The sequence below is a fragment of the Physcomitrium patens genome, chromosome 22, assembly GCF_059467195.1.
Source record: "Physcomitrium patens ecotype Gransden chromosome 22, ASM5946719v1, whole genome shotgun sequence".
In the NCBI taxonomy this organism is placed as follows: Eukaryota; Viridiplantae; Streptophyta; class Bryopsida; order Funariales; family Funariaceae; genus Physcomitrium; species Physcomitrium patens.
Window position 1 is genome coordinate 11,577,741 of NC_143431.1, and position 13,049 is coordinate 11,590,789.

General features: G+C 34.9%; 1 protein-coding gene across 2 annotated transcripts; it reads left to right on the forward strand.

Annotated features, from left to right (window-relative positions):
* Positions 1-4,431: 4,431 nt before the first annotated feature.
* On the forward strand, positions 4,432-11,748 carry LOC112274949 (serine/threonine protein phosphatase 2A 55 kDa regulatory subunit B beta isoform). Of its 2 annotated transcripts, none has more exons than XM_024504828.3 (14): positions 4,432-5,048; positions 6,338-6,441; positions 7,028-7,123; positions 7,422-7,541; positions 8,011-8,229; positions 8,413-8,504; positions 8,919-9,037; positions 9,252-9,375; positions 9,667-9,790; positions 10,371-10,439; positions 10,657-10,748; positions 10,902-10,979; positions 11,115-11,191; positions 11,571-11,748. In XM_024504828.3, the coding sequence occupies exons 1-14, from the start codon at positions 4,901-4,903 to the stop codon at positions 11,705-11,707; spliced, it is 1,599 nt and encodes a 532-aa protein (XP_024360596.1). In that variant the 5' UTR covers positions 4,432-4,900; the 3' UTR covers positions 11,708-11,748. The 2 variants fall into 2 exon arrangements, with proteins under 2 accessions (XP_024360596.1, XP_024360595.1); XM_024504827.3 differs by having other exon boundaries at positions 4,471-5,048; positions 8,011-8,232.
* The last annotated feature ends 1,301 nt before the right edge of the window (positions 11,749-13,049 follow it).

The window sequence follows — 13,049 nt, forward strand, 5'->3', positions numbered from 1 at the left end:
TTTCCGTCTCCCCCATCGGTTCGATGAACGTCGTTGCAAAGGCGACTGTTCTCTGTCCATCCAGCGCTCCAATGGATGACATCCGGGTGGCTGCTCCCCCAAAAAGCATGCAAAAGCATGCACTTGGTGGTGGTACTAGAGCAGAATGGGTCTATTATACTTTATTTTATGTGGAAATATGGTCCCTCCAATCTTCGTTTTAAAGACTTCATTCATTATTTGTCACTTAAAATGAAAACGAGTTTGGTGGAGGTGTATATAAAAATATTCCCACCACTACCAAATTCTTCTTGTTTTTGTGCATGTATGTATATAGTCACACAAACACAACAACAACAAAAAAAAACTCTTGTTGTGATTTTAATTTTGTTAAATTTGTGATGTAATACATAATAATTATGTGATTATTTTGTTTTTTTCTAAGTCTTATTTATTGACAATTTTTTTTTTAAATAAGATAATTTATGAACACTTTCTTATAATTTTTTAAGGATAATTTTCGTTAATGTTTTACCAATTTATTCTGCTACCACTATCAATTTAGTGTGAAAAAATTATAGATTGGTTTAAAATAAAAGTCATGTTTCTCCTTTTGGACAGTCAAGCAATAAAATAGTTAAAGTTTGAATTGATTGTTGACATTTTTCATCTCAAAATACAACCTTAAAGTGCTTTTATTAAGCAGATAAATTTTCTTTATTCTTGTTAAGTGAAATATTCAGAAGTTCAGTATAGATTTCTCATTTATTTATTTTTTATATCTAAAGATATATTTTAAATATTTTATCATATTAAAGTTGACCTAATAATAATTCCTTCTTAAGTGCAAGGAATAATTTGATAATAAGTGCTGAAATTTATTACTTGGAAAAATCTACTCGAATAAAAACATATTCACAATCTAGTATTTAAAATATTTACACAAAATCATAGTGTATTTTGTTTTAATGCACATTGGAATTTTACAACAAAGAGCAGAATTAAAAGTTAGAAAAAAAAATAAAAAAATACTTTAGTTTAAGGTTAGTGATGAATTAAGTCAAAATTTTATTTTAAATTTTGATATTTGGTAGGACAACAAAAAAATCTTTAGATTATGTTTGATGCTAGAGTGATATCGACTTACCATATTTTTTAAAGTTTTATTGAGATTAAATTCAAGTAGTTAAATTTCTCTCAAATCTAAAAAAATATTGTTAGTAGAGAAAACAAATAAGATATTATTCTTATCAAATAGGTAAACTTAACTCCACTTCAAATTTAAAATATCAAAATAATACATTTTATAAAAAATATGATAATGATTTAACTTATTTAATAAGAAAAAATAAAAAAATGTTTTGATGCAATAAATATATTTTTAATAGAATGGTCAGAGAGTCTATTGTTATTAACTTAAAACTTTTTGTAAACGAAACTTTAGTAAATAATATTTTTATTTATCTTTTTAAATGATGGTTTTTTCAAATATTATTCTATATTTTTTAAGAGCTCTCTAAAATTTATAGATTTTTTAAAGAATTTTCATAAGACAAGATAATAGCTTAAAGGTGGATAATTTTTATTTTCGAAGATTCAAAAATTTTCTTTACGAAGTGAGGTAATTCAAACACCTAAAGAAAAATAATACATAGTTTTGATTTTAAAATTTTACTCTAAAATAATTAACAATATAAGAAAAACAATCAAGGACTTTATAAGAGCCAGAACAACTAGATTTTTTTTTTTTTTCAACACACACACACACACACACACACACACACATATATATATATATATATATATATAGTTTTCTTTTAATTGCTCCAAAATTTTGATTAGGCAAAAATAAAGTATTATTATCATGTTTGTTTTTCGTTTTTTTTTTCATTAGAAAATATGAATCATATTTAAGCTTCTAAATTAAATTATTATTACTTGTGAAAACAAACAAGTCCAATGTCATAAGATCAATTGAAGATTTGAAAATTATGGCTAAGAGCAAATAAGAGAGACGCTCATAAAGCTGCCACTATATCTAGAGGCACAGCTCGAGCTCAGTCCATGAAGGTAGACCACTTTAAGATTGAGTAGTCATTGCATTAGGCAATCATGAATTAATGCAAAGAGTATAATGGTAGTGGATACAATCAAACTTGGGGTAGAATAGCATTGGGCCAAAGGCCATGTATCTTTGAAGTGTGTGCAATAAACAAAGTTTATTACTAAATCAATGTGTGTGTTACTATTTATAGACACTCTACATAGCTTTGTCTTGTGCTTGCTTGTTATTTCAATAGCATGAGTAAAAGTTATGTAGATTATAAGTATTGAAGAGATGTAATAAAATCTTATATAAAAACTTTCTAAGAGACTATGAAAGATTTTATATTGCTTTAGAAAGCTTTGGAATTCTTTGTGAAATATGGAAAGTTCTCAAAAACTTCTAAAACTTATAAAAAATAACTTGAAATTTTTGTAGATTTCTAGATTTCTATGGAAAATAGTACAAATATCTAAAAATATTTTATAGAATTTTAGAAGGTGTTTAGAATCATTATTTTTTTCATGTTTGTAAGAACAAAAAATATTATAATGGACATAAAAAAAAACTCTTGTAATATAATTTGCAAAAAGAACTCTACTATATTTGACAACATGTTGTTATGTAAAAGTTTTGAATCAAAAAATTATTATTATTATCATTATTTTTTTGCATGTATTGGTTTTATCTTCTATGCTTATAATTAAGATTATTCATAAAATAATTAATTTTTTTTAAAAGATCAAAGCAAAAATGTTTACAAGATTCAAGTTGAAATATATTTGTTAAATTTTAAGGTGTAAATTGGTTAATTTTGTATGAAAAAATAGAAAAAAGTTTACCAAGTAATTAAAATTTTAGTAACAAATAGTTAAAATGACTACCTTATTAAAACTAGTAAAACTTTGCAAAGCTTTATCAATCTAATAGAATTTCTTATTTAAATTATTCTTTAAAAACATATCATTAAAATTATACAATCTGATATATATTTCAAATTGTTTTGTTTTGTTTTGTTTTGATTTTTTTTTTTTTTTTTTTTTTTCTAATTTAGTAAATGATATAATATCTACTTCCAGAAACTTTTGTTGTTAGCGTTGAAATTTATTCTGTATAACTTGGTCTATTTTTACTTAAATATTATTTATTCATAACATCAATTTTGAAGTTCTAGTTACAAAATTGAGTTTCAAATTTGCTAAGTTTCTCTAAATGTTTTTTTAGACATAAAAATAATAATATGCCACACCAGATTTGTGAATTTTAGTCTTAAAAATAACTCATAAAAAAGCTTTATATATTTAATTTGACTAATTAGTAAGATTTAAAATTTATTGATAAGTACTTACTACATTATCTGGTTTGAATTTTTCAATGTTATTATCCTACAACATGGTTTCACAAATCTAAATGTCACTTTATATATATATATATATATATATATATTTCTCGTCAATATTCCTCATAACAAAAAGTTTCATTAATAAAATCTATACCATCTCTAATCTTTCTATCATTTATTTCAATGAAATTATTTTGCTGTATGTATGTATTTATGTATTAACATGTATTTTTTGTTTAAAAGTAATCAATAAACTGTTTTTCTTTTTTCCGAAGAAATGTATTGTTCCTACTTATGATTCCTATGAATTTCAAATAGTTTAAATTAATAAAATAAAAAATGAATTCTTTTATGTTAATTGAAAGTAACCCCTATGGATACTTCTTGGTTTTAATGTAATGAGTTCTTTTTCATACACTGGTATGCTTTGTAAGAAATTGAATTAAGTCTTTTGAATCTGACATTTTGCCAAACCAATTAAAGCAAAACCCAAAGTCCTCAATTGAGTCCCAATTCATCAACCAAACATAAATAAATAAAAAGCACAATTACATGAATATAAAATTATAATATTTTTGGTATTTATTGCAATAAATGCATGTTCCCTTGCTTTCCTTAAATTCTTACTCATGAGAAACTCAACTCACCACAAGGTTCTAAGCTTCAAAAATAAAAATAATAAACACAAACAAACAAACAAATAACAAAAAGACATGTGAAACATAGTTCTTTTATAAAAATTAATCTTAAACCCAGTATAGATAATAGTGCGATCAACAAACATGCAAAATTCACACCATCACAAAAACGCCACAATACGGTGTGAATATGGTGTGGATAAGGCGATTCATACCAGGGTCGAGCCAGGGTGTCAAGGGGTTCCTACCCAGGTAAGGGTTGAAGTTCACACCCGAGAAGATCCAGGGTGTCTAGGGCCTCCTACCTGGGTAATTGGTTGGGAAAATACCCGGGAGGAGCCAGGGTATTGGGGGGTTGGTACCTGGGGTATCAAGGGCAGAATAGGAGGGAGCTCGGTGCTGGAGGAGCTTGGTGAACGAGGTCAGCCCGGGGAGCAATTTTGCTTGGGGGAGGGAGGGAGGGATTCGAAGAAGAAGAAGCTTTTTTGTTCCGTTCAGTTTAGTTTGGTTTTGATTTGTTTGTCTGTAGGAAACAGCCAGCCATTCAGACACGCACCCGGCAACGCGCAGCACTGCTGCACAGCGGATGCGAGGAACGTTGCCCTGGAATGCCATGAATGGATTCCCCGCGTCTCCACCTTTGCCAACGAACCCTCGGATGCGTCATTTGATGGAGCATGGAGCTTGCCGGAGCTCCGCAAGAAGGCAATGTCTAGGAAAGAAGGCGATGCAACAACAGCCTGCCAATTTGAGAGTCGGGTTCAATGTCGTAGAGGTTGCAGTTAGGGCTTGGTAGCGACCAGAGAAAGTGAATGTAATTGAGGTTTCGGGGGGTAGTGTGTGCCGCTGGAGGTCACCGTTGGACAGGATCGGAGGAGTTGAGGCCTTTTGAAAGTGATGATCGGTTGTGCGAGCGGGGCGCCCGCCGCTGCCGGGCCCCCGGTTGCCTCTGCTGCTACTTCTACTGCTGCGCCATTGCCTGCGCTAGAGTGGAAATTCTCTCAGGTTTTTGGCGAGCGTGCCATTGGGGAAGAAGTGCAAGAAGGTGCGTGCCTTGATCGTCCTTCTGGTCAATGGTTTAGGGTGCCGCGGGGAATTTTTTCGTCTCTCGATGAAGCATTAGATTTTTTTTTTTTGCTCCTGTGAAGTTTTGGAGATGTTTAAGTTAGAACCGACGAGTGCTTATTGGTTGAGAAACGCGGATTCCTCTCTATCGGGTTTCTGCGACCCCTTTACGGGGCTGCCATATTCACGTAGCAGAGGCCGGGACATGCTTAGATCTTATTTTCGTCATTGATTAGGGGTCAGTCAGGAAATGTGTGTTCTTGAATTGCAGATCATAGTATCAACTTCTGGCAATCACTCGCTGCCTTGATGTAAGCGGGCGTTCTTGCTCTTGTGCTAGAGTGTTAGTGCTTCTCAACCCGACGATAACTCCTTTTTAATTCTTTTTATTTGCCTGTTTGTACTGTGCCATTTAGTGGACATTGTAAGTAGTCCCCAGCGAGTTTAATACCTACGGTTTGTCAGGACAGGTCTGGTAATGCGTTGCGTCTAAAGATATAATGGCGCTGTTGAAACTCTAGGGTTATGGACGCTTCCCAATGCGGCACTTCAGTCCGTCGCGTTTGTGCACCTCTCGTTATAGGTCTTCTGGGAGGTAGCTATATTTCTGGGCTACAGTGGGGTTCGCGTGCATCTACAAATCTTGTCGTTTTACGAAGCATTTTCTGATCGGGTCTGTCTAACTACTACTGTGAAGTTGAACGTGGATGAATCTAATGGCTCGCATTTATTTCCAGCGGTCACGTACTGAATTCTTCGTTGCAGTCGAATTATGTACAAGAAGTACTTAGAGTTCGCTTGAGTTTGAGAAGTGTGAGAATTCATTGTTGTTTTCCAGCTGCGTTGTGTCAAGTGTTAAAACCGATTTCTTGAGAAGGTTTTTTAAAGAATTATTTTTGCTGTCAAGGGTTTTCAGGCACGAGGTTCCGTTGTCTTGAATTTGCAGTTATGTTGCACATTGTAGTAGATTAATTTCTGAGCTTGCTATTTCAGCGCCATTTCGTTGGAGTACTGGTAGATAGTACGAGATTTGTTTCCGTTTGGTGAAATCTTGGCATTGCTCACATGTCGAGAAATCACGTGCGTATCTCAGGCGGATCAGTATTGTCTCCTGTCAATGTGGTGATCTTTTGGATAACTGTAAGGAAGTGGAGGTTGAGAACGGCCCAGCCCATGTTTGTTTATCTTGGCGAGGGCGATAGTATTTGCTGTTGGGGATTCATATATGCTTGTTTCTCAAATATAAATTGTTTTGTTGTATGAATGCAGTTGACATCATCTCTGCTATTGAGTTTGATAAAACTGGAGAGCATTTGGCGACTGGAGACCGAGGAGGACGAGTTGTGCTGTTTGAGAGGACGGATGGCAGAGATGTAAGGCCCGTTTGGATTTCATCCGTGCCGAAGCCTTTTTGTGGGTGTAGAGTGATATATTGCTGAGCGTAGATGTGTCTGCTGCAATCTTCTTGTGCTGGCCTCTTGCCTATCTCAGTCTCATGCAGTCAAACGTTACTTGCTGATTATTGCTTCATCTCGAGCATACGAATTGATTTTTCTTGTCCGCTACTCCTTAGAGAACGTGGTACTGTTTGTGATTTTATTAGTTGTCACCTGACCCCGGCTTATCCCCGTTCTTAACTGTATAAAACACTGTGGACGTATTTTTAGTGTTATAGTTTCTACTTTAAGGATGAGAGGCTTGTGTGTAAGTCTGAATTCTGCGGTAGCCTTGAAAAGTGATCGAGGTCATGATGAGGCAGTTAAAAACTCTGCTAATTTATTACGCGGGCGCTGTATTCCTATTGTCAGTGGTGGCCCTAGATGATGGTACCGTCTGTTTTATTCCTAGATACATGTCCCATGCATATGTATATTTTCTCTAAGTCTCATTGATGGTGTTGTTCTAAGAAATCAATCACACGGAAGTTCTAAGCATGTCTTTTGATGATCCTATTTGCAGCAAAGAACACGAAGAGAATTGGAAAGGGCAGATTCCTTGGGCCCGAGACATCTAGAGTATCGTTACTCCACTGAGTTTCAAAGTCATGAGCCAGAGGTATTGCAAATATTTTTATGGGTGAACTGAGCATTAGTGTCGCCAATTTATAGCTTATGTAGTTAGTGCCATACAGTTTTTTAGTCATCAAGGATTATAACCCAAGGTTATATATATATATATATATATATATATATATATATATATATATAGCAGCTGTATCACTGAAGTAGCTTGCTTATTGAGAAATATGGGTATTGTGTAGGGATACTGTTTGACGGTAATCCAGTTGCATTACACTTGTTGGTCAATCCTATTTTACGAACACGTGCTTTTCTGAATGTATTTTGTTATGCAGTTCGATTACCTGAAGAGTTTGGAAATAGAGGAGAAGATCAACAAAATAAGATGGTGCCAGACCACCAATGCTGCCCAGTTTCTACTTTCTACAAATGACAAAACTATTAAATCATGGAAGGTACTCTCAGCTTAAGCAATGTACATTGTACCTATTGTAGCTTCACTTTATTAAATTAGAAAAAGCATTGCGATCTGCTGGCTCTGAGCCTGTAATTTTTACTCGTGAGATGTATTTCAATGTCTATAATTTTTACATTGGATCTCTCCAGAAATATCTGTAAGATATATTCTCAATTCAATACATCTCAGAGTGACTCATTCAATCTTTGATTGCTATGGTCTAATTTTGGATATTAATGTGCTGCAGAGATGAGTCATTTTGTGTATTATTGTTTAAACATGCTGGCTGGCTTGAAGGGAATCCTTGAATAATGGAGTATATTTTTTGTTCATCAATCTTTTTTCGGTTTTAGTGGTAAATGAGTTGTATGGAACATTAGTTTGGATTAAGCTTTGTAGGTATATCCCTCGCTAACTTATGTGGAAGTTTTTCGCGTGTTATTTACTGAAAGACCTCAATATTGCAGGTGACTGAAAAGAAAGTGAAACAGGTGAAGAATCTGAATCTGGATCCTGGAGCTATGCAAAGGAATGGAAATGCTATGGTATCTAGCATGGTTCTCAACCCTAAGGGTTTTGCCCCACGCTTGTCGATGAATGGAGATGGTGTGAATCGACCCATACCTGACATTTGTCCCGATTTCGCATTTCCACCTGGAGGGTTCCCGTCACTTCATCTTCCCGCGGTAGTCGTACTGACCTCATTCTTTCAAGCTTTTCAAGTGTAGTGTTCTGTCTGTCATGTTTCGTCTGATACTGATTCTGTCGGTGTCTCGGTGCATTTCTTGGTATTAAGTCTCAAGTCTACATCTCCAACAGTTTTAAAGCACCCTGCTCTAATAGAATAGTGTCTTACGTGTGAGCTGCAGCTATGGAGCAATGAAACGGCACTAATTGCCAGATGTAGAAGAGTCTACGCAAATGCTCATGCATATCACATCAATTCCATATCCAACAACAGGTGCATTGAGCATGAACCTTTATTTGATGATGCTTTGTTTCGAAATTTATCTAACATGAAAGTACCCTTGGTTGGAAATTATGATGAAACTCTATTGTTATTGATTCTAGGTTGGGTTGTCTGGAGAGGGTAGTGTTCTTATATTTACGTGGGAGTATTGATCTTTAGATTATCTGATGAAAGCAATGAAAAATGATGAGGTGTGTAGCAGCTCATGCCTTTTAGTTATGCTGCTTGCTTGTGAGGGGATTGCGGCTCTTCCCAATCGTATGTTTAGGATCTGGTCTTCTTGCAATTACATTATCATGTAATTTTAAATATTGAAGCAATTTGTCCTTAGGCTTGTAGGGATATGTGTGTTGATTTGAATAAACAGTCGAATTCTGATAGGGAAGGGTTGGTTTGCATGTGCAGTGATTGTGAAACATTCATCTCTGCTGACGATTTAAGGATAAATCTGTGGAACTTTGAAGTTAGTGACCAAAGTTTCAACATCGTTGATATTAAACCAACCAACATGGAAGACCTTACGGGTACTACTCTATGACACTGAGTTCATTAGTCTCCACTTTCTACTCTCAGCCTCGATCCACTGGCCGCCTCATGTAGACGGTAAATTCAAACATGATTTTTCGTTTTTGTCAATGCAGTGAGGATTGATGACTTGGGAACCTCCCAAAGTCAAGTGTTATATGAAAGTCAGCCGACTTATGATATGAGACTATTGTATTTGTTTTGGTTGAACAGAGGTGATAACATCTGCAGAGTTTCATCCTTCTCATTGCAACATGTTAGCATACAGTAGCAGCAAAGGGTCCATTCGCCTCATCGATATGCGTCAATCAGCCTTATGTGATCGACACTCAAAGCTGTATGTTCCTTTTTGTCTTACATCCATGGAAATGGTTTCTCCGCTTTTGTCGTTTTTGTTTTTGTTCTTTTTTGTTTTTTTCTTTTTGTTAATTTGGGCGTGAGTCTCATTTAAGTTAGTAGTTTTCTACTTGGACCCTTCATTGTGAATCCCAACTCTGTTTTTTTTAATTTTTGGGTGTGTACTGATACAAGATATTTCTAGAATGGCTTGGAAGTTTCCACTACCTAGAGTGATCTTGATAAATTTTCTTGTAGTAAAAGGACAACCATATTCGGAACTTGTGTGCAGGTTTGAGGAGAATGAGCCTGCTGGAGCGAGGTCGTTTTTCACAGAAATTATTGCTTCAATTTCTGACATCAAGTTTGCAAGAGGTGGTCGGTACATTCTAAGTAGGGACTACATGACTCTCAAGGTTAGTTCGAAACTCGATAAGTGTAATTGTAAAAAGTGATTGTCATTGCTGGAACTGAAGCCTGTTAAAAGAAGAAATTTTGTAAAAGGAAAACATTGGGTAATTTACATAATTCTTTACAAGAGGAACTTAACTTTTATCTAACTTTTAGTTGTGTTCTGCTAGCCAGAAAGTTGCTATGGCTCTCATATCTGCTAGTTTGCGAACACAAATTAATGTTCCCCACAATGTCGACCTTTTCTGCTTGAGAATGATCAAATGATATGGTTAGAAGGGTTGATCTAACCTTCAGCACATGGTGCACACGCTTTTGAGTAGAGGCTTTATCCAGCTTCATTCCAGCTGGCATGTGAGTATTTTGGTTATATTTTGTCGGCAATAGTCGCTGAATTTAGTGCTAAGCTTGTGTCAAACATCAGTGCCTCGGATCTTAGTCCCTTAAGGGATCACTGATGATGGATTTGTAGTTTAGTGGTTGAGGTGGCTGAAAGTCGTGTCATCGATATGATTGGATGTGTAACATTACTTAATAACGGACAAGTAATGTGTTGACGACTTACCACTGTGATGCACATTTCAGCTATGGGATATCAACATGGAATCTGCCCCCGTGGCTACATTCAAAGTCCACGAGTATTTACGACCAAAGGTAACCTCTGCTCTCATCTGAAACAACCTTTTAATTGATAGGTTACTTTTACTGGGTATTATTTTTCTAAGGTATTCTGTCATCTGAGTATGCTGCAATGTTTTTGCTCATTTTTGTAGAAAGGTCACATTGTCTTAGCCAATTCAAATGGTATCGACATTGAAGATCTGCAGTTGGTGAACATTTGCTTACCAATTTTATTTTATACCTTTTACAGCTTTGTGATCTCTACGAGAACGACTCTATTTTCGACAAGTTTGAGTGTTGTCTTAGTGGCGATGGCACGCGTGTTGCAACTGGTTCTTACAGGTATTTTGTTTTTCAGCCAAATAGTTCGATGGGTGGAACTTATGGAATATGGCACATTTAGAATGCATCAATGTTTTGTTTCTACGATTTACTTTAGGACATTTTTGTGATGTCTTGTAAAGAGATTACAACTGAACTATTCCTTTGTCACAGCAATTTGTTCCGAGTGTTTGGGACCTCCTCTGGAAGTGAGGAGGCGTCTACCTTGGAATCTAGCAAAACTCCAAATAGGTACTATTCATTCCATTGCATTTGTCTGTCTTCTGAGGTTTTTTATGGTGAAGGTAAGTTTCAAGCTGATTCATATTGTTTCCTCTCCATATTTTTTCAAGCAATGTTCTAAATTTTTACGTTAAACTTCTGAAGGCGAGTTATGACACCTTTCTTAAAACCTGGAAGTCGACTTGCGAATCTTGCGCGAGGACGGCGCGAGAATCGTCGAGGTTAGTATCTGATTTATGTTGTCCTGTATTTATAGTTGAATATGTTTCATTGTGGTTAGATCTCATGTCTTGTTGAGGATGGTTTTCGTGAGTGCAATTTGTGGACCGTCTTTCTGTGTTCGTTATACTTCGTGCGCCATTCTTTTGATGCATTGTATGCAGCAACACTGTGTACGTCATGATGTAATATGATAGCTGCCGACAATATGCTGATTTTGTGAATGCTATGCCTATGCTAATCTAGATTCTATTCTGCAGTACGGTTTTGAAGTCGGATTATGAATTTGGAGTGTCAATTTTCGTTAAGTATCCAAATGCTGTTGTCATCAAGTGGGTATCACGTGCTCCTCTTAACCCCAATTTTCTCGTGTTTTCACAGTTAGTGAAAGTCCAACTGCAGACATGAATGGCGGAGTGCATGATTTTTCGTCAAAGCTTCTGCACTTAGCATGGCATCCAACAGCCAATTTAATCGCGTGTGCTGCATCCAACAGCTTGTATATGTACTACGCCTAAGATCACTTGTTTTCTCAGTAAAATTATCTCCTATTCACTTATGTTTTTCTCAACTTCTTTGCGATTGGTGCTCCAGTTTGCGCTGACCATTCGTGTGTAGTTTGAGAGTGAATACTTGCATGTTTTTGGATTGTGTCTCAACCCAAACTGGGTTATTTGTTCTATGCGAATGGTATGAATACATTCTCCATACAACATACTGTCTAAAACATAGAGGAAAGCAAGAACAGGAGCCATGAAGAAACACATAACCTCATATGCCCTCTATTGCACCTATTGTTTGACAAGAAGCTTCATGAGCTCGCACCAGGGAATGTATAAGGGGATACACAGAGAATATGCAATCAACATACTTACAGCCATTGGGTGTTCTTGTTCAGAACTCTCTTGGTGCCCAAATTGCAGTGTTTTGTTTGTGGTTCTGTAGTCTTATTGCTCAGTTTGTAGTGCAGCAGCAGTTTTGGTTTATGTATTTCTAATGCTACCACAACTTCTGCTAGGTCACCACAATCTCCCATGTATCACATGCCATTTACACTCTTTGTCAACGTCCAATTAAAAAAGTACAATTTAAAAAATTATCTGTTTATTTATTTAACATTTTAAACAAAACGTAAAGTATTTTTTACAAAACGAAAAAAGAAAAATACTAAAATTAAAATTAGTATTATTATTATTTTCCTTTCCTTTGCTTCTCAGATTAAAAAGAACTAAAAAAATATGTTTTTGTTTTTGTATGTGCTCATCTTATTCACCACTTTGCTAGATTCACAACAGCCACACTGTTCTTTGCATTGCTGTTTGTGATTATATGTAAAGGGAGGGTCATTGGACTATGTTCTCAATGCTTCTCACTTTTTGGTTTATTGATCTTTGTGTTTGTTTGTGGGGTTAGCATCACAAAGGTCACATTGCGGAATTGCTATGTTTGCCAATTATGTTGATTTTTTAATTTCCGCATTACTCTTTGTAATTATGTTTGTTATTTATATATTTGTTTGGTTTACTAGTTGTGATAGTGATTTGATTAGATTTTATTTTATTTATTTTATTTTTTACAATAGCAGTTCTTTCTTTTGATTTTATAGTTTGCAAAACAATTACTATTCTCACATTACAAGACTTTTGTCCCATACATCTTTTTGAGAAAAGTACAAGTTCATCACTTCTACCAAATACTAGAATCTCTTTAAAAATTTTTGTGAGTGTAGTAATTGTTAAAATCGTAATTGTTAAAATTATCTCAAATTTCTTAAACAAAAAAATACATATATATATATATATAGATATATAAAACCAATGATTTGATTTTTTATATTATTTAGTACAAGTTTTAATAATG

Excerpts from the sequence above, each read along its gene's own strand:
- LOC112274949 (XM_024504827.3), top strand. The coding sequence starts at position 4,901 with ATGATCGGTTGTGCGAGCGGGGCGCCCGCCGCTGCCGGGCCCCCGGTT. Across the intron at positions 5,049-6,337 it reads TGGGGAAGAAGTGCAAGAAG|TTGACATCATCTCTGCTATT; the intron begins GTGCGTGCCTTG and ends GTATGAATGCAG. Across the intron at positions 9,038-9,251 it reads CAACATGGAAGACCTTACGG|AGGTGATAACATCTGCAGAG; the intron begins GTACTACTCTAT and ends TTGGTTGAACAG.